This window comes from Triticum urartu, chromosome 3 (genome assembly GCF_003073215.2).
Source record: "Triticum urartu cultivar G1812 chromosome 3, Tu2.1, whole genome shotgun sequence".
In the NCBI taxonomy this organism is placed as follows: Eukaryota; Viridiplantae; Streptophyta; class Magnoliopsida; order Poales; family Poaceae; genus Triticum; species Triticum urartu.
The window spans coordinates 76894495-76918958 of record NC_053024.1 but is presented as its reverse complement, the minus strand read 5'-3'; the positions used below and the strand labels follow the sequence as shown (position 1 = coordinate 76918958).

Below are 24464 nucleotides of genomic sequence, written 5' to 3'. Positions count from 1 at the left end.
ATGACCAATTTTGTCGATCTTCACCTTTTGTTTTCAATATAATAGGGTGCATGTACAACCGAGACCCAACTTCTCCTCTTTAGGGAGTATTGCAACTTTCTAGAACATCACTTTTATGGTTCTTGATTCTCATTTTTTTAGAGACACGCTTAATTTATTATTAAGAGGGACATAGTACAAGCACAATACATGGATATCTTTTTTGACATTGGATTTGAAAAAAGCAGCTGCAAAAGGTTGATAAGCTCGTCGCTTCCATACCTACCAGGCAACATGAAAATAGCTTACAGACCCACTTGTGTCGCCTACCATAATGAGTAGGATCTTGAGAGCAAAATACATGCTTCATCTCAGGCCTTGCCCCTTTCACAAAAGGAAGGTCTACCTCTTCATTGTCACAACATCATGAAAAGAGAAAGAACGCTATCAAGAACGTCAATGCAGGAAATTGAAGAACCAAATACCAAAACAAGCCAACATGAACGAATAGACCAGATTCATGAGCTACCAATCTAACAAACAAAATCACCATTATTCTGAGTGTCATCATATATTTGGCTTCTTTGACAAGGACAAGGATACGAAGCCCTAGCACAGAGCTACAAATGCGGTGGTGATCACCCCACCTCACTCACGACGCATAGGAGGTGAGGGACATTGACCGTTTTGCCCACGGGAAGAGCTCCATGTAATAATCATGGGAGCTTTGCAGTGTTTTCTTAGTGAAGGTCCTTGTATTGTGATCGTACGTACATGTGGTCGCACCTATATGCCTCTTATTGCAAGCAATAGGGGGCAAAAACGTGCAACCAGTCCGCGGCCCATCATGACATGGAATGTATTTTGGTACGACCCATTAAAGACACTATTGGTTTATATAAATCAAAATATATATTTATTTAACTAATTTTGTAAAAAAATAATTTAATAAAAAAGTTCATGTACCAAAAAAATGTGTAAGTATATCAAAAGAATGTCCCGTGTATTTTTTAAAGGTTTTTGTATGTGAATTTTTTATATCCATGCTGTAAAAAGTACATGTGCATAAAAACAAATGCTCATGCATTTTGAATAGAAAAAATGTTCACATATTTAGAAATAAAATGGTTTCACATGTCAATACAAAATGTCCATGCATGGTTAAAAATAAATATTCATACATATCAAAATAAAATGTTTGTATATAGCGAAGAAATGATCATGATTTTTTTAAAATGTTCACCTATCTCAGAGAGATGTTTTATGTAGTGAAAATAAGTTTGTGTGTTCTAAAGGTAGTTTTCATGTATCTCTTACAAAATCATTCATGTATCTAACTAAAATAAAAATAAATAAAAATAAATCAAGCATATTAATGAGTTAGCAAGAAAATAAATAGGTCAATAAAATATGAAAAGTTAAATCTAGTGGGGAAAAAGAAAAATAGAAATTTAAAAAGAAAGAGCGAAAAAAATGAACGAGAAATAACCAGGCCACCATATCGTAGCCCAATCAGGCCATAGTAGACAACGAGACAGGCGACAACGGCCCACAGAACATCAGCACCAGCTCGGCCTCACGTGACGGCACGTGCGGACGCGCGTTGGCATCCGATGTCCCGTCGCACGAACGAACACGAAGCCAAAGAAGCTGAGCGAGGGGGAGGGGCGACTGCCCGCACGGAGAGACACAGACGCTGACAGACAGCGAGAAATTGGCGGCCACGACCACCGCCGGGTCACGCGGTGAGCTCCCTCGCCCGCCGCGTCTCCCTCGGGCGCGACCCCGCCCCCGCGGAGTCTCCCCCGTGGTCTACCACCGCGCCCTACCTCAGCGTCACCGCCGACGCCTCAATCTCGCCCCTCCACGCCTCCCGCCTCGCACGCGGGCCGCCGCAGTCGCCTCCCCCGCTCTTCCTCGCCGGGGCATCGCGCCCCTGCTGTCCCCGCCCCGCCCCGCCCCGCCCCGGTCTCTGGCCATTTGGGGTTTGAGGTATGCTGCTTGTTCTCATCCATGCGATTAGTTGAAAATCCCACCGACCTTCACGATTTCGGGGTGTGCCGCTGCACGCTCGGCGCATCATCTAGATCCGCCGTAACAGTAGCGAATTTCACCTCTGCTGAAACTTTGTTAGTCAGTGAACTAATCAAGTCGAGGGACTTGATCCCCTTCCATGGTTTGGTTTTAGTCTGATGTCGAGTTTATTTTGCCATCCACTAATCATCTGGATTGTCATTTTGGATGCTACATCTGTTAGTTGCCCCCAGACCTCGAGCCGATTCTCTATTTCATTTTAGCACATCGTAGTCATTTTTTTGTCTCATCGTTGCTCCTGTTTTATTGCAATTCTCTGCTTCGGTTATGATATTTTTAAACAAAAACAAAAACAAAAAACTCAGACCAAATTGTCCTGTTAAATTTTTGGTCGCTCAATCATTTTCAGAGTATTATTTTCCAAAGAGCAACCATTTTCAGAGTGGATTGTTTAGGTTAGTGACTATTTGAAATAGCGAACTACTATATATTTAGCGAGTAGTGTTGGTATATATGCAGCAGCGAGCTATAATGTTTTGCTTGAAGCTTTCCTATTCTGTATTATGTTGGCTAACTCTCTTTCTATTTTTGCAAGAGATGTTGCTTGCTGCCACCATTAGCAGGTGAACCGGTGCAGAATAACAATGCCCATATCTTATGAGATGGAGGGTGGGCCTACTGTACTGCAGTTATATAAGTGGAAAAGCTTGCATCCCTGTCTTGAACTATCAAAATTCTGTGAAGCGTCCATTTCTCCTACAAGGAGCCTGTTTGGACTGCTCTCGGAACATGGTGAAGCTTTGTTGCTTTCCTTTATGCTCTAATATTCCTCTGCTCATCATCATCATCTCCTTCCTCTTATTTTTTTCTACTGATTATGATTTTACAACCCAGGCGATCTTGTTCTGTCAACTGTCAATGTCCAACCATCACAAGTTGAATCACCTATGGCTCTCTCAGATAGTAGCTTGCCAGTGTTTGAGTGTTTTTCTTCTATTCCCAGGGTGAAGTCTTTAGCATGGGGACACTGCTGTGATGCTTCTAGTCAACTTGAGGTTCCGGCTTTCAGTGAATTTCTTGTTTTATCTAGTGATGATTCTATCACAGTTCATGCGTTTTGTCATTCTGACAAAAGTGCAGTAACAGTCAATTGTGATACTAAAGAGCTGCATGGGGAGTGGAAAGAATGGTTTCCTACCAAGTGCTCAGTGCCGGAGGATGGCGAGTCGGGTGCAAGGAACTGCTTTCGCTCTTTTCTGACTACAATCAGTGCAGCTGTTTGCAATGGAAAATACCAAGCCAGATTTCCTCTGAAGTCTTCATTGCCTCATTCTGCAGAGGTGGTATCATTTAGCATATATGATATTACTATGTCCTTTCTGAAATTCTGGTTAAGCAGTTCTGCTATGAAGACTAGGACGGAAACTGACAGTGGATCTCCTGAAGATCTTCCAAGTCATGGACCTGTAGCTGAAGCATCATGCAGCTGCCAGTGGGAATGTTTAAAAGTTTTGCCTAGCTCTTCCGGTTATTTGACCGGTTTAGTGTTAACTCCTAATGAATCTGTAAATTGCGAGGTCCATCAACACAACGCCAAAAATATTTTGGTGGCTATCCTTGAGCTAAACCATTGGGGTATACAGTGGAACTTTGTGGTAGACCTTCAGACTGCATATGATGATGTAGAACCTAATCCACAGTGGGTCGATTTCCAACTGTCAGATATATTTCTTGCCTCCATCAATGCAGTGGGTTTTGTCGCCATTTGGAATGCGAAAACTGGTCACCCTATCAGCTCGTTTAGTGTTCTTGATTGGTGCAGAATAGATCTGGAGATGCCTTTGCCCACTGTAACAAATGTAGGAGAAAGCACCTGTGTTGAGAATGTCATTGGCAGAATGTTCAAGAGGTTAGTTTTGGCACCACATTCTCCACTTGTTGCTGCTGTAGATGAGGCTGGGGTAGTCTATGTGTTCTATGCTGACGATATCTTAAATTTCAAAGCCAATGCTCATGAAAAGTTTGACCAACCTTCTATAAATCATTATGGCAATAATTTTGCTGCCTGGGAAACTGCTGGTCATGAGATCGGGAGTCAAACATTTTGCAGTCATCAGCCAATTAGACAAGGGTCACTTAATCCAGACAAAATGGTATATGATTTTTCAGATAGATACAATGCTGGTGTCGTCGGAGCTAGGAAAAGAAGAAAATACTGTAAATGTAATGAAAATCAAGTGGATAGCTGGCCAAGTGGTTTCAGTACTACATCACAAATGAAAGATGTGGTAACTTATTCTTCCACAATGGTGGGTTCTGCTCATGTGCGAAGAGTAGTCCTTCCTCCATGCAGATCACAGGAGAATGTAATAAGCCTCTCACCATTTGGACTGACAAGGATCTTTAGAAGTTGCAATGCAGAGGGACATAAACATGTTAAAATTATTCACACGGAGTTGCTTATGGCTTCATGTTCACTTGACGAGAGAGATATTGATGCTGGTTTTCTGGACAGGAGCCTCCCATATCAGAAGGATTTTTCTTTTGCTGGTGAATCTGCTGTTTGCTCCTTTCAGGGATATTTGTATTTGATTTCGCAGGATAACCTTTCTGTGGTCCTTCCATCAGTGTCTGTATCGTCTTTTTCATCTCGTATCGATGCCACTCAATTTTGGCAACCAGGTTTTTCTGGTGGTAGTGCATGCAATGCTCTGAATTTGTTGTCAGTAAATAGACTTCGAACAAGATTGGAGGCCTGGCAAATAGAGGTTTTGGATAAAGCATTGTTGTATGAAGGACCTTCATTAGCAGACAGGCTCTGCTGGGAGAATGGTGCGTTGTTATTCAGTTGGCCTTGTCTTTATTTTTTCGCCCTGTTTGTCGTTCTGCTAGTGTCACTACGGTTAGCTCGAACAACCCAGTTCAGTATTTCAGTTATGGAGTGGCTTGTCCTATGCTGTGTCCTGCCACTCAAACGTATTTTGCGGGCGTGATCAATCATTTTATCACGATTGAAAGAATAGCTCAAATTTGCTACTACTTTTAAGCTAAAAAATGTTTGTGCAGTAAACATTATATGCAAGATTGTTACTGCCATGCATGCACATTATACAGTTTTTTCATCTGGTTAATGTCAATCAATACCGATCTAGGTGACTGGTCAATCAGCATTTGCTGGAATCGTGCACTGTGCTGGTGTTAGTCACAATGATCAGCTTCAATAGCATGGCCACTACCTGAACATGATGCATATTTATTAACAGAAATGGTAATGCATTTTGCTCATATATCTTTCTATGGCAACTATCCAACAAGCAATAATCTTCTTAACCTTTTCAATGGATGTGTATTTCCCCAATTATATATGTATAAATATTTGACAGTCCGGCTGCTGAGAATGATAGACCTCCTGGATGCTGATGGTTTGGATGTTCTGTGCAGATATTATATTTTTAGAGAAAAGCATCATGTGATCTAATATTATTTATTGCATTGGCAGGATGGGACATGAAAATCTCTAGGCTGCGCTGGGTGCAATTGTCATTGCATTACACAAATATCAATGATCTGGAGCAGTAAGATCCTCAATTATTTTCTGGGCTAAAATTAATTTTCATTTGTTATTAGTTTAGCTTAAACTTCATAGCTCTTACTTAGTTACTTCCAAGCCCTTGTTTTCTTAGATTTGTGTTGGAACATTCACAACGTAGTTCATGGTCATGTTTCTCGACGATTCCGATGGATCATTACTATTGCTTGGAGTCCAAGTATTGGTTTAAAGTAGAATTTCAGTATACAGTGGAAACTATCTCCATAGTTAAATGAATCGTACAAGAATGGCAAGACTAATTATCTATATTTACCTACCTTTATGATCTACTCCCTCCGTTCCAAAATAGATGACCCAACTTTATACTATGTACTAAAGTTAGTACAAAGTTGAGTCATCTATTTTGGAACGGAGGGAGTATTTGGAGGCTGATAAAATATTTGATCTTTTAGGAATGAATTTGAATATCTAGATGAAAGGGTTCCGTTTATAAGAATTTCTTAGGTTTATTCCGAAGTTCGAAGGTGGAAATAGATGGTTGCATGTAACTCCCAAGTTTCAATGCATTTATATGTGTATACTTACTTCTGGCTTTACGCTGTAAGCATGTTTTTTGTCTACGAATCTTGTCTCATTTTGTTGAATGTAGTTTTCAGTTAATTCCTCACCTACCATGTGTGTTTGTGTGTGTGTGAATTCTTCTCAGTTCTACTGATCAGTATGCACAATTGTCTAATATTAATCATTTCTAGATCGTTGAATATGCTCGCGGAGGTTGATCTTGCAGAAGAAGGTGTTTTGCAACTGCTATTGGCATCTGTTTATCGGCTATTATGTAGCACAAGAAGTGATCATGAGGCTGCAGTGTCATCCAAGTATATTTCTTCTCTTCTTTTAAGATTAGTATATTTCTTCTCTGATGGAGTATTTATCATAAATTATAAGCCATATTCGTAAATTAGGATTCTTCTGTAAAAACAATCTTTCTTGGGAACATGCTTTTCTCTATCTATTTATGTTGTAATATACATACAAAAACTCAGTTAGATATTGACCTCAGTAAGTACTGGGTAGGTACCCAAGAAATTAAGGATTCATTGCCCTGTGCCCTAGTAATGATATAAATATATTCTTCTCTAATTTAGACAAACACGAAACCTTAAGCTTCATTGCACCAATTTGTATTGGGTTGAGTTCATTTTAAAATCCTACGAGAAGAATGATTCATTTCAATCTTTCATTATCTTCACCTGCTTCTGCAAGGGAATGACATGAGTTGCATATTACTAGGTAAATTCATGAGCAGAAGCAGAGTATTAGCAGAACTTTGAGACATTCATCATTTTTTTAGCTGAATAAATTAGTTGCACCGAAACAAAAATGTTTCTCCTTATTTTTTTCATAGAAATAATCAAAGTAACTCAAATGTGATATTGTATTGTGTGCTAAATATGTCTCGTCAAAGAATGTTTACACGTGGAATACCATGGAAGGCAGGAAATGCTTCAGATATATACTGTTTAATTAGATACAATCTTATTGTATGGTCAAGAATAACGCGTGTACAGAAAATGGGGTGGAAGTTGGAATGGTATACACTTAAGTTTTTTTTGTTTAGTAATTTAGATGTAACATAAAATGTTTTGATATTTTCTGTCATCCTGCAAAGCTTATACAAGAAAAATAATTTGATGATCTAGTGCAAATGGACTGAAATCTATGTTGTGGCATGCAACTGAATATAATGTGATGTTGATATGTCTTCAAATCGCAATGGAACATATTAGAACATGCCCACAAGGAGGCGTGCCTTATATTCTTTCTACTAGTTATACTTTGAGTTGACCATGACCATGCTTGCAATATGTTACATACTTGTAGCTTTTAGCTTCATGTAATTTGTAAGCTTACAGTGTGAAAACAGGTTAATGGTTTTAGCAGTCCGCTTTGCAACGAGAACAATCAAGGCTTATGGGCTACTTAAGCAAAAGAAAGGTTACATCTCTTCTCCCGCACACCCACACATGTCCACGCACGTGCCCACACACTTTGTTATCTGTGAGTTTATTCCTTTTCATTTATCTTTTCCCCAGACATGCCAGCCAATTCAGTAAAGCTTCATGAAATGGCTTTCCTTTTGGGAGTAATTAGAAGTATCCAGGGCCGAATCACTGCAAAGAACCAGAATTCAGTCCGGATGGTAAATAATTATAGCTGTTTTTTACAATTAGTCTATCTTCAAATGGAAGGACAGGCCTGGCGCAGTGGTGAAGTACTCCTCACTTGTGCCAAGAGGTCCTGGGTTTGATGCGGCCTCTCTGCATTGCACTGTGCAGGTGTAAGGCTTGCCTCGTATAATCCTTCCCCAGACCCCACCTGGTGTGGGAGCTTCTAGCACTGGGTCTGTCCTTGAATTTATCTTCAATATTTTGCGGAAACAGCAGGGAAGACCCTACTGATATAGACTAATGGACCCTTATTTGGTATGTTATTCTTTGTAGCAAGGAGATGATAAAAACTCACTGAAAATAGGCAAAGAAGTACTACAAAATGATTCTCCATCCCCAGTTGTTGTAGTGGATGGTGTTTCACCAGAACTGTCAGCTGGTTTAGATGCTCCTGACAGACAAGGATCAACATCTACTGCATTTGAGTTTGTTCCTGGTAGTAACAGGCTGTTAGCATTAACGCAAGTTGAATCCTCCCTTACTACTTCTCATGACAATGACACTGATCAAAGAACCACTCAAGTTGGAAGACTGGTTACTCAAGGAAATATCAAGGATATGATGAACCGTTGGGAAATGAATAAGTTTGACTTGAAAACAATAGTCGGTGAAGCACTACAATCTGGTCGACTACCGTTGGCAGTTCTTCAGCTTCAACTGTTGCGCCAGAGGGAATCATGTTCTGGTGATGATTTTGATGACGTTTTCTCCGAAGTTCATGAAATAGGAAGATCCATTGTTTATGATCTGTTAATGAAGGTACCCATAGCTTAAAAATGTGTCTCCCCATCATTTCCTGAAGTCTTAACACATAATTTTACAGGGTGAAAGTGGACTGGCAGTAGCTACACTAGAAAGACTAGGAGATGACATAGAGTCGGACCTTAGACAACTTATGCAAGGTACTGTCAGAAGGTCACTTAGGCTACAAATAGCCGAGGAGATGAAACAGCGCGGGTACATGCGATCAAATGAGTGGAAGATGTTGGAGACCTTAGCACTGATTGAGGTTTGCTTCTGCATCCTGTTTTAGCTAATTGAAAAAATTCTGTTCTTACAATATATTTTGTTTCTGTTATACATTTTTAACACATAAAAAGAAATAAATGTTTGCGCGCTGTTTGTTTCCGCACTGATCAACCTTTTTTTCTTTTGTGGAAAAGCGTTTTTACCCAAGCAGCAGCTTCTGGGACACATATCTTGGCAGGGAGAACGTTATTCATGATGCTGTAAATATTGTTACACTTCCAGGGGAAGATAAACCAGTGCTTGCTCTCCATATTCGCAACCACCCTGCTATTGAATGTGGTGATGTTGATGGAGCTGTGCTTGGTTCTTGGGTGAACGTTAACGATTACGCTGATTTAAAGGAGTTCTCTCAAAGCAACCTTTCCGATGGATATTGGGTGTGTGCTGCTGTGTGGTCTGATGCTTGGGATCAAAGAACTGTGGACCGCGTAAGTCATGACTTGTCCTTTCACTTGTTAACTGGGGGATTGCACCTTCTTTCCGATAATAACCATGTGCTGTAGCTCATCATCTACAAAAGTGCAAAGGATTTTCTTGTTCTGTTAGCTCTTACTAGTTACTATTAATTATAAAATCAAGTGTTTTTTGCATTTTTCTCTATAAAATGAAGTGAGCATGGAAGAGTTTGTCACACTACTGATTCTGCCTAATTTGTTTTCCTTGCATTGTTCTTTTGTTTGCATTGAAAATGTTTATGATGTGCCATTTAATTAGCCATGGCAATATTTTTGGCCAGTTGAATAAGATTATTTTTGGCCAGTTGAATAGATTATAAAGCGCGCTAAACTCTGGATTATGGTCTGTATTACTTATTTTCTTAACTATGGTCCTAAGATTCTTTTTATTGTATGTTCTTTAGATAATACTGGACCAGCCTTGTCATATCTCTGCTCAATCGGACCTCCCATGGGAATCTCAGTTTGAATATTTTGTTGCTCATGATGATGTGGGGGAAGTCTGCAAACTCTTGGACATGATTCCTGACAGTGTACTTCTAGAAGGGATACTTAGCATTAATGTGGACAATTCACGAGCTGGTTACAGCATTGTGTCTGACGTCAGTGTCCCTGATTATAAAATGTATATATGCGACTCAGAGGAGCTAGAGCCTGTTTGTATGGAAGTACCACATGTCAAAATATTCAGATCCTTGTCTAATCATGAATCAACATCATGGATGAGAATGCTAATGCAGGAACAACTGGCAAAGAAACACATCTTTATGAAAGAGTACTGGCAAAGTACTACCGAAATTATACCTTTACTTGCTCGAGCTGGCATACTTACTAATACAGCCAAGATAGGCCCCAAGAAAGAAGCTTCTATGCCATTAATTGCTTCAGAGATGCCAGATGATGAACGTCACCAGGCTTGTGAAAGAGCATTGCATAAACTAGTCATCCGTTTTTGTGTGCAATATGACTCTCCATACCTACTCGATCTCTATCTGGACAACTGCAATTTGATTCTCGGGGAGGACTCTATTCCTTTGCTCAAAGAAGCCGCAGTAAGTCATACTGCATCCCTTTAGTTTATGATATTTGGAGTTCTTTGTGCTCAGCTCTGATTTAAACCTACCAAACTTGCTAATTTAATGACCCCTAGCAGTGGAATCAGCTGGTTGTGTCAAATAAACTTATTTCTTTTGTTAGGATACGCACTTGGTAATTTGGCTGTTACATGATTAGTGTTTATGTGGAGTCAAGTTTTTATGATAAGTATGGCGGGTTTGCTCCTGTTCAAATTTTCCATGATTCCTGCATGCAAGTAATTGGTTTTACATTATTCTTTGGAAAATACCTGAAGTTCAAGTTGCCAAACATTCCATTTCAGTGAGAATCTGCATATGCATGCTTCTCACCTGTTTTTTTCTGGTTTCCTGGCAAGTGACCAGTTGCCCCTTCTGTCTGCAAACTTGCTCTGTCTAATAGAGGACCAATTAATTTTTTGTCATACTTGCTACCCTGCACATTAACACTTCCATACCCAGTATCTTCTAGACGAGCTAGTATGGTGGTAATACAAACTATTATTGGCCGACCCGGCTTTGTCTGTTTGCTGATACTATGTACAGTAGTGGTAGACAAAGTACTTATAATACTGCCTTATGTTATAGATATAAGATTAAGCTGCTCGACCTTTTCCCAGTTTAACAAAAAATTATTCTGACTTTGTTATTATGTCATGAAATTTCTCAGGGTGATTGCAAGTGGGCACAATGGTTACTCTTCTCCAGAGTCAAAGGTTATGAGTATGAGGCATCCTTTTCTAACGCCCGTTGGAATCTGTCACAGAAAATGGTTAATCATGGCAATCTAACTGCAATTGAGATAGATGAGATATTATATACTGTTGATGATATGGCTGAACGGATTGGGGAAATGTCTGCACTAGCTACCTTAATGTATGCTTCACCACCAATTCAAAAGTCCATATGCACTGGCAGTGTGAACAGAAATCGTGGATTGTCTTCTCAGTGCACATTAGAGAACCTAGGTCATTGTCTCCAGCAATTTCCAACCCTATGGAAGACACTTCGTTCCACCTGTTTTGGGCAAGATGGGTATGGCTGTCTAAATTATTCTCCAACTAATGGTAATCAAAATACAACTCTTTTCCCTTATTAGTTTTGAAGCCAACTACTCACTATGTCCTTTCTTAATAAAACAGAATAAATTCAATTTCTTTTTCAGTTTCTGGAAAATCCGCAATGTCAGATTACTTGTGCTGGCGCTATAGCATTTTTTCCTCTGCTGGAGGAGACACTTCATTGTTGCAAATGCTCCCGTGTTGGTTTCCAAAGTCTATTAGAAGATTAATCCAACTATTTGAACAGGTTTATTTCTGCTTTTTGGATAGCATCTTGCAGCTAACATTTCTGAATTCCAGCATTGGTATCATTAAGCATTTAGTTCTACCCCATATGACATTAGTTGACTTTATGTTCTTATGACACAAGTACATGCGAATTGTTCCTTTCCTTCTGGAACAAATCTTTTCGGATGTTCCAAAGCACTTCTGGTGGATCAGTTGTGTTTTCTCTCAGTATCTTAGTTTTTCTCTATGGAAGTATTTAAAACAGTAATCACTCTTTCAAGAATGTTACCAAAACTGCACTGTTTTTGTGTTCCAATTTACGCCTAATTGCCCAAGGGCAGTGGACCAAAGTCAACAACATAAGCTGTTTGGCAAATGTGTCTTAAGCTCTTAGCCCCCTTTCAGTCTCTTCTATAACATCGTCTCTTTTAAAAAGATAACTTCTATACCAGTGTACTCTAATTATGTATTAGAAAAATGTTAGTTTAATAGAGTGTGTGATTATCGGTTACCATGAAGGAAAGCACTATAAGATTCGAGACATGCAAGGCTAACTTAAAAGCAGTAAGCGTCTTTGAGATGCCAAACTTACTTCCCTCATATATATATATATTTTGTGTACATGTAAATCTTGATCTTCCAGCAGCATTGATAGCAGGATAATTCTATTTTATATAATTGACCACAATCTGTGATCAGGGCCCTTTTGGGATGCAACTGCTATCGAGTGCACCGTCATCTGAGGAGTTATTTACTCATGGTGTCACTGACTACATATACAATACCACTGGATATAGTGAAACCAATGCGTTGTCCTTAGAAGCATCCATTCAAAAAAGTGTTGAAGAAGAACTATATTCTTCCCTCGAGGTACACTCTATCTTGTACTAATGTACTTAATACATTATTGAGAACAGATTCTTTGTTTTCTTTCTTGCATCACTTTTGCGCCATGTTACTTCTCTATTTAGAACAACAGAATTTTGTTTTGTCATGTTGAATGTATGCTAGTGCTCATACTTGGACACTGGTCAAGAATAGGAGATATACATACTTGATCCCGGCAAGAGCTAGTGCGGAGGATGCTTATCCATATAACATAAGCCCACCACTAGCATATACTATTTCTTAAATCCACACTGCATGTAATATTCTGAACTTAGGGTTATCGCCCCCAGTCTTGTTTGTGTTCTCTCACCGTATTATAGTGTTTATTTCCAAAGCAGTAATTTCATTATTAGTTAACTCCTCCCTTCAGGAGAAAGACTTGAGGGTGGAGCATCATTTGCACCGTGGCCGAGCACTAGCAGCTTTCAGGCATCTTCTTGGTAAAAGAGCTTCACAATTAAAATCAGCAAATGCGCGCCAAGTGATCTCCACACAGTCTGATGTTCAAGCAGATGTACAACTGATCCTAGCCCCTTTAAGTCAAACTGAACGATCAGTTCTTCTATCGGTATGTTCATGTTTCTGACTTGTTTTTTTCTCTCGAACAACTAGTTATACCAGTATCCATCAAAACTTTACACTCTGATTGAAAAACTTACTCTTCGAATAGACTAGTTATCATCATCATTCAGTTTTTGTTATTCTGATCACTAAGATGAATAAATATTGGAGAGTTTGGACTTCTAGTGAAGGTAGAGATGGGCATATAATCAAGAGCTACTTTATACAGATAGTACCCATTGGTCACTTAGAGGTGGCGATATTCCAAATCTTTTCCTGGATATGATATGCCAAAGTTTATTTTTGTCCCAGTTTTATCTTTTGATACCATTTACAAGAATGCTGAATGCCTAAATGGCAGAACATATAATCAACATAAGCTTCGGGAAGAAGTTCCATATACTATTTGTTAATTTGGAAATAATTTTTTCAGTTTCTATTGAAAATTCTAATGCTTTTTTCTTGGGTGTGCTGCAATATGTTATCATTTCTCCAGGTGGCTCCACTAGCTATCACAAACTTCGAGGACTCCACACTGGTTGCTTCCTGCACATTCCTGTTGGAACTATGTGGCATGTGTGCTAACATGCTCCGCCTAGATATTGCTGCTCTTCAGCGCATCTCTTCCTACTATAACTTGGCTCAACAAAATAAACAAAGTGAGCTATCTTCACCAAGGAGCTCCGGGTTACATGTGCTCTCCCATGGGGCTGATATTGCTCCTGCTCTTGCTCGAGCATTAGCTGAAGATTATGTCCAGTCTGATCATCTTCAGATTTTAGAGCAGAAGCAAACCTCTAGGGGTCCCAAAAGGGAACAACCATCACAGCCTCTTATTGCTATACTGGAGCACCTGGAACGAGCAAGTTTGCCATTATTAGACGAAGGTAGAACCTGTGGATTTTGGCTCTTGAGTGGCATTGGTGATGCATCTCTTTACCGGTCGCAGCAAAATGAAGCCAGCCAACATTGGAATTTGGTTACAGAATTCTGTCTGGCGCACCATCTCCCATTAAGTACAAAATATCTGGCTTTACTGGCCAATGACAATGATTGGGTACTGACACATTTTTTATTTGTCTTGTGGGTATGCTATTTATTTTAAGTCCTCCCACTGATGATCATGCTTTTGGCAGGTTGGTTTTCTAACAGAAGCCCAGAGAGCTGGTTTTCCAATTGAAGTTGTTATCGGAGTGGTATTTTTTTAATCATAAATAGTAAGCGTTTTGTTGATTGACAAAACACTATTCTCATCTCTTCTCCCTGGCATTGTGTTCAGGCTTCCAAAGAGATAAAGGACTCAAGATTGAGGACTCATATACTAACAGTTCTGAAAAACACGTTATCAAATAGAAGGAAATCGTCTAGCAATGTACCCTCAGGTAGTAGGGATCCATCTCTCTTGTCTGTTGATGGCGACGACCCCATGGAACTTTTCTGCATACTTGCTGTTTGTGAAAGGCAAAAGAACCCCGGGGAGGCACTTCTGAATAAAGCGAAACAAATGCAGTGGTCTTTATTGGCGTTGATTGCTTCATGCTTTCCAGATGTAACTCTTCTCTCATGCTTAAGCTTTTGGCTTGAGATTACAGCTGCAAGGTAATTCATTGAGCATTGTAGGGGTTTGATGCATGCGACATTTTGCAAGATTCATTGCTCTTGTTGTGTAATTTTGTTGTGTTGGCATCTATTTCTTGTCTTCAGGGAGTTGTCCTTAATCAAGGTGGACGGTATTTCCTCTAAAGTAGCTAAGAATGTTGGATCTGCTGTTGAGGTCACAAATAAATTGCCAAGCGTGAGTAGGAATGTTGAATATCGTTACAACAGGAAGAATCCAAAGCGGAGACGGTTCTTGGAGGCCTCTCCAGATAGCTTCAAATCAGGTTTTTCGCTGGACATCGCAAGTGGGCCAAATGGTACTGCAACTTCCAATCCTTCCGATATTGATGCTCATCAGGAAAGAAGAAAGCCCACCTCTGAAGAGACTGATATTCCAGTTGATATTGATGAGAGGCTTGCATCTTTATCAAGTATAGTAGCAGTGCTGTGTGAACAACAGCTGTTCCTACCGTTACTTCGATCCTTTGACTTGTTTCTGCCATCCTGCTCCCTTCTCCCCTTCATTCGTTCTCTTCAGGTTAGTAGAAACAGGCCATTTATATATTTTGCTAGTTGTATACCAACTAACATGAGCATTTTGTTTGTGTTACCTTGAAGGCATTTTGTCAAATGCGCTTGTCCGAGGCTTCTGCACATTTGACATCATTTTCAGCAAGGATAAAAGATGAAGCCTCTCAATCAAACTCATTCAAAGAAGCATCATCAATAACAGGATGGGTAGTTGCTACAGCTGTAAAAGCCGCAGATGCAGTACTCTCAACCTGTCCATCACTTTATGAGAAGAGGTGTTTGCTACAGCTCCTTGCAGCGGTTGATTTTGCAGATGGTGGTTCTTCGTCAGCTTACTTCGGCCGCAGTTATTGGAAAATCAATCTGGCTGAACCGTCCTTATGCAAAGATGGTGATATCTACAAGTGGAACGATTCCATGGATGATGCTTCTCTCCTGGCAGCATTAGAGAAGGATGGACGATGGGAGGACGCTCGTACTTGGGCAAGGCAACTGGAGTCGAGTGGCATAGCTTGGGAATCTACTTTTGATCATGTGACGGAATCACAGGTTTTGTAACTTTTTATCCTTAAGTTTCTCTATGGCTCATAATTTAATATCTACTCACTAATATCTTATGATTTATTCTGATATACATCTGTCCATTGTCTCAGGCAGAAGCTATGGTTGCCGAATGGAAGGAGTTTCTCTGGGATATTCCACAAGAACGTGCAGCTTTGTGGGGCCACTGTCAGTCGCTTTTCATGAGATATTCTTTGCCACCTTTACAGGTACCGTATTTGATGATTGAATCAGTGAAATGCATATGTGATCTCTTATCCCTGTAAATTCCGTGTGATGGTAATGCCCATTCAATTATGTGTGCAGGCTGGATTATTTTTCCTTAAGCATGCTGAAGCATTAGGGAAAGAGATACCAGCACGAGAGCTTCATGAAATACTTCTGCTATCTTTACAGTGGCTTACTGGAACTATTACTAAATCCTCTCCGTAAGATCCCTTGTAATCTATATTGATGTATGCTCATTCGTATCTTCTTCTTACCGATATATACATTTTTTGCAGGGTATATCCTCTTCATCTTCTCCGGGAAATTGAGACTAGGGTTTGGCTCCTGGCAGTCGAGTCAGAGACTCACTCTAAGGCTGATGGCGAATCTTCTGTTGTTTCTCAGAGTCTAGCTATTGGAAACAGTACCAGTATTATAGAACAGACTGCTGATGTCATCACAAAAATAGACAGTAGTATGAGTTTGCCAAGCATGAAAGCTGCAGAAAGAAATGGTATGAGGGACAATAACTTATCAAACCATCAACATTTGCATCTCTTTGAATATAACAGTGAAGCAACAACAACAACAAATAATGCAAGAGCAAAGCGAAGGGGCAAAACAAATCTACCACTTAGACGAGGTGTCACTGATAATGTTGAAAGTAGCACCAATGATTCTGATGATAATTCTAAAGTTTTCTTTCGTTCTAAGATTGGAGAACAAGCAAGAAATTTACTATCTGAAGAGGAATTTGCAAAGATGGAAGCGTCTCTGTCTGGTTGGGAGCAACATGTCAGGCCTGCAGATATGGAGAAGGCTGTGCTCTCCTTATTAGAATTTGGGCAAATAACTGCAGCTAAGCAACTCCAACAAAAGTTATCTCCATCATATGTTCCTGAAGAACTTGTCCTTGTTGATGTTGCGTTAAGAGTTGCAAATGACGGTGGTGATGGAGAGATCAATTTATTATCCTTCGACACAGAAGCCCTTTCAATACTTCAATCTCTCCAGATTGCAAGTGGCAGCAATATGATTGATCCATCACAGGTTTGGTTATACTGTTGCATTCATTTTGCCAGAAGTTTCTGTTAACACAATGACCATCTTATGTCAACAATTATTATTTACATTAGTTAAACATAATAAGTTAAATTACAGTTTAATATGTCTGCTTGCAATTTTTCCTCTTCTGGAAAAAGGCACAAAGAACAGCAGTATTGTCAAACACGAAAATAGATGTAATGCATGTTTACATTTGCTCAGGTGTTCTATCCAGTGTATGGGTTCTGGGGCGGAGCTTCAATTTATTTTTTGCATGTTGCATGATAATGTTAACATAGATAGAATGAATACTCTTGACATGATACATGTATGTTACTTATATTCTTAAAACACTGATCTGACTATGGACAAACAAAGACTAGGGTGGAGAGCTTCAATTTATTTTTGGCATAATTTACATTGAATGAACTCCTGACATGACGCAAGTGTTTTACATAGCATTTGTGTTCTGAAAACACTGGCCATGCGCATGAAAGAAACACCATATGTTTTCTCTAGTTTATTGGGCTTGCACTGTTTAATTTGCCACAAAAGTTACATATAAGGTCAAAAGGCTATAGCTTTCATCCAATTTTCAATCCATTTTTTCTTGTAGTAAAGATTACACTATGGTTGTAGTTGAGTTAGAAATATTTGCCTGTGGTTTGCTGGGAATGAATGATCTTTATGTCGAGAGTATACAAATAATTCTCCAACAACATAGTTGCAAGCTGGCAGCCGTGTGCTGTTTCTCTAGTCAATAAATATCGCAAACTGTCGTCCAGATTAAATATTGGTGTGAATTTACAACATAGTTGCTTGGTACATCAAAAAAGTTCTCATTGCGTTTTGGAAACAGACTGCTCTCATTAATGTTACATATTGGCCTGAACAAAGAAAATTCTGCTTTTAAGTTGCTTCATGACTTTGTACATGTCGGCCTGAACAATCCTTGTGAATACAAAGTCTCTAATCCAGGCGTGGAATTAAAAATGTGGCATCTAGTGCTAGTAGCTTAGGCCTAGTGGTAGGATCAAGTACTTTACCAGGTCTAGGGCGTAGGTGGTAAGGGAAGGATGGAGGGGGCCTTGGCGAGGAACGGGCGCACCGGCGGCTGGGCGCCGTCGCGAGCTAGGAGAAGGGCGGCGGCGGCTAGGGCTGTTGGCGGCTAGGGTTTCCGGCTCCTCAGGGAGCCGGGCAATAGGAGATAATATTCTTCTTATTGCTTGATCTGAAAAGAGTCTTACAACTTATATTTATAACCTAGATAACTTGCACACGAATTAACCTAAGATAACTTGTGGGCTAAGATTGCCCGATGGGCCTTCCATATGACAGGCCGGACATAACACTTCTCCCTGCCTGCACAAACAGCTCGTCCTCGAGCTGTAAGGTGGGGAAGCGCTTGCTTGAACTCTTCGAGGTAATCAACCAGCGTCAAACACCTTCTCGACATCTGGGGCGGCCAGGTCGTCGGCGACGGCGTCCTCCGGAATGTAGTCTGCCACCTCCAGGTAGAAGAGTCGCGGGCAGGCGTGGCCGGGCTTGTAGGGTTCGTCGCAGTTGAAGCACAACCCTTGGCGGCGAAGCTCGAGTATCTCAGCTGGGGTGAGCCGGCGGAATGGGCGCCCCGTGGTCGCGGCGAGGGGTGCCGCAGAAGCCTGCACAGGCCGACCCTGCGCGGAATCCGGTTTGGGTAGCGACCCAGCAGTCTGGGACGGTGATTCCTGCTGGATGGCCACCGCGCGGCGCTCGAACGCGCGGGCGTAATACATGGGCGACTGGAGATCCTGGGGTCCCCGAAGTTCCACGTCCACGCGGATATGGTCCGGCAGACCGCCCACAAATAACTCGGCGCGCTGAGTTGCGGAGACGCCCGGCGCGTGGCACGCCAGGGCCTGGAAGCGGTCGGCGTAGTCCTGCACCGTGGATGTGAAAGGTAAGCGGCCGAGGGCCGCCAGTCGGCTCCCGCGGATAGGAGGCCCGAACCGGAGGAGACAGAGCTCCCGGAAGCGCTCCCATGGTGGCATGCCGCCCTCGTCCTGCTCGAGGGCGTAGTACCAGGTCTGCGCTGCGCCTCGAAGATGATAGGACGCGAGCCAGGTGCGATTCGAAGCGAGCGTCCACTGCCCTGGAAAGAACTGCTCGCACTGGTTGAGCCAGTTGAGGGGGTCCTCCGTGCCCTCGTAGGTGGCGAAGTCCAGTTTGGCGAAGCGAGGGGGTGTCGGCCCGCCGTGCCCGGGGGCGGCCACAGTCGCCGCCGGCGCGTATGCTGGGTCGGGAAGCGCCGGGGTGTAGTTCGCCGAGCTGGAGGGTTGATCAAACCGCAGGGAGGGCGTCGGTTGTTCCGGCGCCGTGGAGTAGACCGGCCCCGGAGACGAGCCGGTCGCCCAAGCGGGGATCGGCGATGGTGACGGTGGAAACTGCACCTGGTGCAGGGGCCGACCCGTAGCCCTAGGCGCGGGTGGTGGTACTGTCGATGGCGGCGGCGCCTGGTGGAGCTGCTGCACCGGCGCCTGCGGCGTGGGGGCCGGCGGTGGCGCCGGGAGAAGCTGCTGGGGCGGGCCCCCCAGCGGCGCGGTGGAGGCCGGCCATGCTGGCCACGGCTGTCCCGCAGCCGAGTAGTGCGGCAACAGCAGCGGCGGCTGGGACGCCCCTCCGTAGGGCGCCTGGAAGGCCGGGGCGGGCCACTGTAGCGGCGGCGGCCCGTAGGCAGTGGTGCCGGCGCTGGGTGGCGGGGGCTGGTTCCCGGCGAGGTAGAGGGTAATACCCCTGACCGCCTGGACAAGCTCCTGCAGGGTGCCCGACACCTCCTCTGGCGAGAGGAGTGGAGGCGGGTCTGCCGCGATGGTGATGGGTGCGGTGGTGATGGTGGTGCCGGATGCGATCTCCGCCATCGCGGTGGAAGTGGCCGGCGGCAGCGAGAGCGGGGTGGAGGTGGATGGTAGCGGCGGCGGTGATGGAGATTGGGACATGATCGGTCTGGTGTCTCTGGATACCAAATTGGTAGGATCAAGTACTTTACCAGGTCTAGGGCGTAGGTGGTAAGGCAAGGATGGAGGGGGCCGTGGCGAGGAACGGGCGCGCCGGCGGCTGGGCGCCGTCGCGAGCTAGGAGAAGGGCGGCGGCGGCTAGGGCTGTTGGCGGCTAGGGTTTTCGGCTCCTCAGGGAGCCGGGCAATAGGAGATAATATTCTTCTTATTGCTTGATCTGAAAAGAGTCTTACAACTTATATTTATAACCTAGATAACTTGCACACGAATTAACCTAAGATAACTTGTGGGCTAAGATTGCCCGGTGGGCCTTCCATATGACAGGCCGGACATAACACCTAGGATCCGGTCAATATTAGCCATTGCTTTGGTCCATAGTTGTAATGTCAGATTCGCTATTTTTGTATGATAATTTTTGTTGGTATATGTTGACTAGTAGTGTACAACCCACCAATCAGAATGTTATTTCATCTCAGGCTATGGAGAAATTAGCCGTCAAATGTGGCGAGGGGCGCGGACGGGCTCTTATTAGGAGAATAATAGCGGTTGTGCAAACTGCAAAAATACTGGGACTCCCATTTTCTGAAGCATTTGAGAAACAGCCAATTGAACTTCTGCAGTTGCTTTCACTGAAAGCTCAGGATTCTTTTGATGAAGCTAAATTTCTGGTGGAGACACACATTATGCCTGCATCTAGCATTGCAAGAATTCTTGCTGATTCCTTTCTGAAGGTCTGCTCAGTGCACTTTGTTTTTGGTGAGGAAAACATGTATTATGTTAGATATCTTGACTGATACGTCCAATAATTGCAGGGGCTTTTAGCTGCACATCGTGGAGGTTATCTGGACTCCCAAAAAGAAGAAGGCCCTGCACCACTATTGTGGAGATCAAGTGACTTCTTGAAGTGGGCAAAACTATGCCCATCAGAACCAGAAATTGGCCACGCTTTAATGCGTTTGGTAATGACTGGGCATGAAGTACCGCATGCTTGTGAGGTTTGTGTGATCTGGTTTCAGTTTTTTAGTTTACTAGATGATACCCCGCATGTTGTTGCGGGAATGTTTTGCAATATAGTTCATTAAGATTTGGTTGTATGGAACATGAATATTTAGAGTAATAATTTGAAAACTAAAACTAAGAATACATATGATTTATTGTGTTTGATTATTGTGTATTTGTAAAGTTTTTATTAAATGTAAATAGCATAATTGATTGAAAATTATCATGCATGTTGACGTGTGGTTTTTCCTATGCATAGTTGCATGTTAAAGTGGGTCTTTTCCTATGCATGTTGCGTGCTGAGGTGGCATGCTTGCATGTTGAGAGAAATAGATTAGTGGGGGTTATGGCTATTTAGATATAGAAGATTCAAACTTTGCAAGCATTCCTTCCATCCCCTGGACTGGCGGTTACTGGCCTAGAGAGGTGATGTAACAGAGTGATGTGTGGAGATGGTATGTCAGCTACACTGGGGGGTGCACACCGAGGTTTTTCATGGTTAACCTGTCCTCCAGCATCTTGGGTGTTAGGATAGTCTGGTGGGGCTGGCGAACAATGCTAACTGTATGTGTGTGTGACAATGAGTTGTATATGGGAGGTAGTTTGGCAGTGGGGTGTTGAGCTGCCAACACCAGGCAGATGTGTTGGAGGGCATTGAGGTACTGATAATGCAGCCAGACAGGCTGGTGAGTGCTGCTGGTGCCTGCAACTTTGACGGGGATGGGGCACAGAGACAAGTGAAGGAGGTGTGTCTGCTGGATGATGGTGTTTGTGTTGTGGAGTGATGTGGAGATGAAACTGGAATGTGGTTTCTGCCATCTAATGGTGTTCTGCTTTCGTGCCATTTTTTGAACATTTGTAGTTAAAGATTAGAGATGATGAGGTTTAAGCGGTGAGCTAGGGCTTTGAAGACTGGGACTGGGTGTCAGAAAAACTGCAACCGTCCAGTTCTGGTTTCTGGGCCGGTAACCGGTGGTTTTCTAAGCTTTGTCTGTACCCATTCTCTCGTGATTGAGCTAATATGTTGGAAATGAAGAACCTTATTCAAATGGCATTTGCAGTGTCAAGCTATACCTTTTATATGAGCTGTGCATTGTATTTATTTCAGTATTTTTAATGTTCAGGTTTGGTTTGAGAATTTGCTGATTTCTTGCTGTTCTTTACCGTCTCTAAGTCCATGCCAAATGTTGTTGCAGGTTGAACTCCTTATACTGTCACATCACTTCTACATGTCATCTTCTTGTCTTGATGGTGTGGATGTTCTCGTCACATTTGCAGCCAACAGAGTGGATTCATATGTTTCAGAGGGGGATTTTTCTTGCTTAGCTCGCTTGATAACTGGAGTGAGCAATTTTCACTCCTTGAGCTTCATCCTTTCCATCCTTATAGAAAATGGCCAATTGGAGTTGCTACTTCAAAAGTATTCTTCCACTGACACAGCCACAGTGGCACCTGCATCAGTTCGAGGGTTTAGGTTGGCTGTTATTACTTCACTGAAACATTTCAACCCAAATGATGATGAGGCTCTGTCTCTGGTATATGTCCTCTCTCTCTCTCTCTCTCTCTCTCTCTCTCTCTCTGTAAATGTAGAATGGGAGTAGATTTAGGTGCAAAGACATGTTTAGCACATTCCGTAAAAAAAACTTTGTTAACCACATAAACACTTCTGGGTATCATTGTGTTTTGTGTTAATTATTTTGTAAAGAATAGATGGAAAATCGAACATAAGAAAGTTAACCCAATATATACAAATGTTGAGCAAACCCTTTTTCAGGATCTAGATCTATTGCTTTGCTGAAGCATAAAATCTGTTGATTAGCAGCCTATCATGGCAGCTTCTCATTAGTACGAGGCGGAAATGAAATCTGTTGATTAGCAGCATGCCATGCCAGTTTTTAATTAGTATGGAACAGAAATGTACTGAGCAGTAGTAGCTTGTTTGGGGGCCAGAACCATCTGTGCAACTACATGAAGAACAAAAAATATACAAGAATTTGTGATTTTGGTTTCCATCATACTTGCGGTGTTTCCTTACAACTTGGCTGTCGTCATTACAAGATAAGTCTTTCTGCTGTTTCGTTATGCCCCCTTCAACATATGTGTCTGATGCAGGTATACAAGCACTTCGACATGAAACATGAGGCGGCTTCCCTCCTTGAGTCGCGTGCAGAGCAGTACATGGAAAGCTGGTTAGATCGGCATGATAAGGAACGACGGAATGATGAGCTCCTTAAGGCTATGCATAACCTTGTACAGACTGCTGAGATTCTTTCAACAATTGACGCTGGCCAAAGGACACATCGTGCTTGCGCTCGTGCTTCTCTCCTATCTCTTCAGATCCGAATACCTGATCTTGTATGGATTGGTCTTACAGAAACCAACGCACGCCGGATTTTTGTGGATCAATCTAGGTTCCAGGAGGCCCTCATTGTTGCCGAAGCATACAGCATAAATCAGCCAATGGAATGGGCCCCAGTCTTCTGGAACCAGATGCTGAAACCTGACCTCATCGAGCTATTTGTGGCTGAATTTGTACTAGTTCTGCCCCTGCACCCACCAATGCTCGTGGAGCTTGCGAGATTTTACCGGGCCGAGGTTGCAGCCAGGGGCGACCAGTCGCACTTCTCAGTCTGGCTTTCACCTGGAGGCTTGCCTGCTGAGTGGGGAAAGCATCTCGGCAGATCATTCAGGAGTCTGCTGCGTCGAACAAGGGATATGAGGCTGAGGCTGCAGTTGGCAACTCTGGCAACTGGGTTCAGCGATGTCCTTGAGGGCTGCAATGCGGTTCTGGACAAGGTCCCTGAGAACGCTGGGCCGCTGATACTGAGGAAGGGCCATGGGGGTGCATACCTCCCTCTCATGTAAATCATCTCTTCTTTTTGTCTCCAAAAGGTGGATAAATCTTACAGGAGTGTATAGCACAACGGCAAATGTTTCATGCTTTCTTTGGCCCAGTCGCCCGGCAACCATTTTCCCTCTTCCTCTGAATTCTGTGACGTGGATGGGGCCACTGGGGCTTCCGGTTTGTATATAAAGCATTTTGAGCCTATAGGTTGGACACACCGCCAATTGGAAGTCAATTTTGCAGCCTATTCGGCAGAGACGATTTTCCTGGCATGGCTGGTGACGCCGTTTCTCCATCCATGGACAGACGATGTTTGTAATGTATGCTACATTGTACTCCCTCCGTAAACTAATATAAGAGCGTTTAGATCACTACTTTAGTAATCTAAACGCTCTTATATTAATTTACAGAGGGAGTATATTTGTATATCAATCCAAACTATGCAATTTTCTGGATTTTGATCTGTGGTTTGCGCCTTTTCCAGTCTCCATGCAGGGTTTTTCTAAGCATGTTCGTTTGTTGCCGGGTGAAGTTTTGTACTCCTGTTTCTTTTTTACTTCATGTATAAGGTTTGCTTGAAGTCGAGCTACGCAAAGTTT

At 42.5% G+C, this 24464-nt stretch overlaps 1 protein-coding gene across 3 annotated transcripts; it reads left to right on the top strand.

The window, feature by feature from the left end:
• Positions 1–1612: 1612 nt before the first annotated feature.
• Positions 1613–24137, top strand: LOC125542985. Of its 3 annotated transcripts, XM_048706229.1 has the most exons (27): positions 1613–1971; positions 2609–2805; positions 2908–4845; positions 5513–5588; positions 6316–6438; positions 7488–7558; positions 7657–7763; positions 8065–8550; positions 8615–8800; positions 8955–9248; positions 9680–10327; positions 11019–11415; positions 11514–11656; positions 12337–12507; positions 12896–13093; positions 13583–14143; positions 14223–14282; positions 14366–14685; positions 14791–15223; positions 15304–15765; positions 15870–15986; positions 16084–16205; positions 16281–17034; positions 20498–20752; positions 20834–21016; positions 22217–22555; positions 23133–24137. In XM_048706229.1, the coding sequence occupies exons 2-27, from the start codon at positions 2658–2660 to the stop codon at positions 23883–23885; spliced, it is 9345 nt and encodes a 3114-aa protein (XP_048562186.1). In that variant the 5' UTR covers positions 1613–1971; positions 2609–2657; the 3' UTR covers positions 23886–24137. The 3 variants fall into 3 exon arrangements, with proteins under 3 accessions (XP_048562186.1, XP_048562187.1, XP_048562188.1); XM_048706230.1 differs by lacking the exons at positions 1613–1971; positions 2609–2805; positions 2908–4845; positions 5513–5588 and having other exon boundaries at positions 7477–7558; XM_048706231.1 differs by lacking the exons at positions 1613–1971; positions 2609–2805; positions 2908–4845; ... (2 more) ...; positions 7488–7558; positions 7657–7763 and adding an exon at positions 7945–7964.
• The last annotated feature ends 327 nt before the right edge of the window (positions 24138–24464 follow it).

What these genes read in the sequence shown, in the direction of transcription:
- LOC125542985 (XM_048706229.1), top strand. Translation starts at nt 2,658, where the DNA reads ATGCCCATATCTTATGAGATGGAGGGTGGGCCTACTGTACTGCAGTTA. An exon ending in AAATTATTCTCCAACTAATG is followed by an intron (nt 11,416 to 11,513) that starts GTAATCAAAATA and finishes TTTCTTTTTCAG; the next exon opens with TTTCTGGAAAATCCGCAATG. An exon ending in AAGTACCGCATGCTTGTGAG is followed by an intron (nt 21,017 to 22,216) that starts GTTTGTGTGATC and finishes ATGTTGTTGCAG; the next exon opens with GTTGAACTCCTTATACTGTC.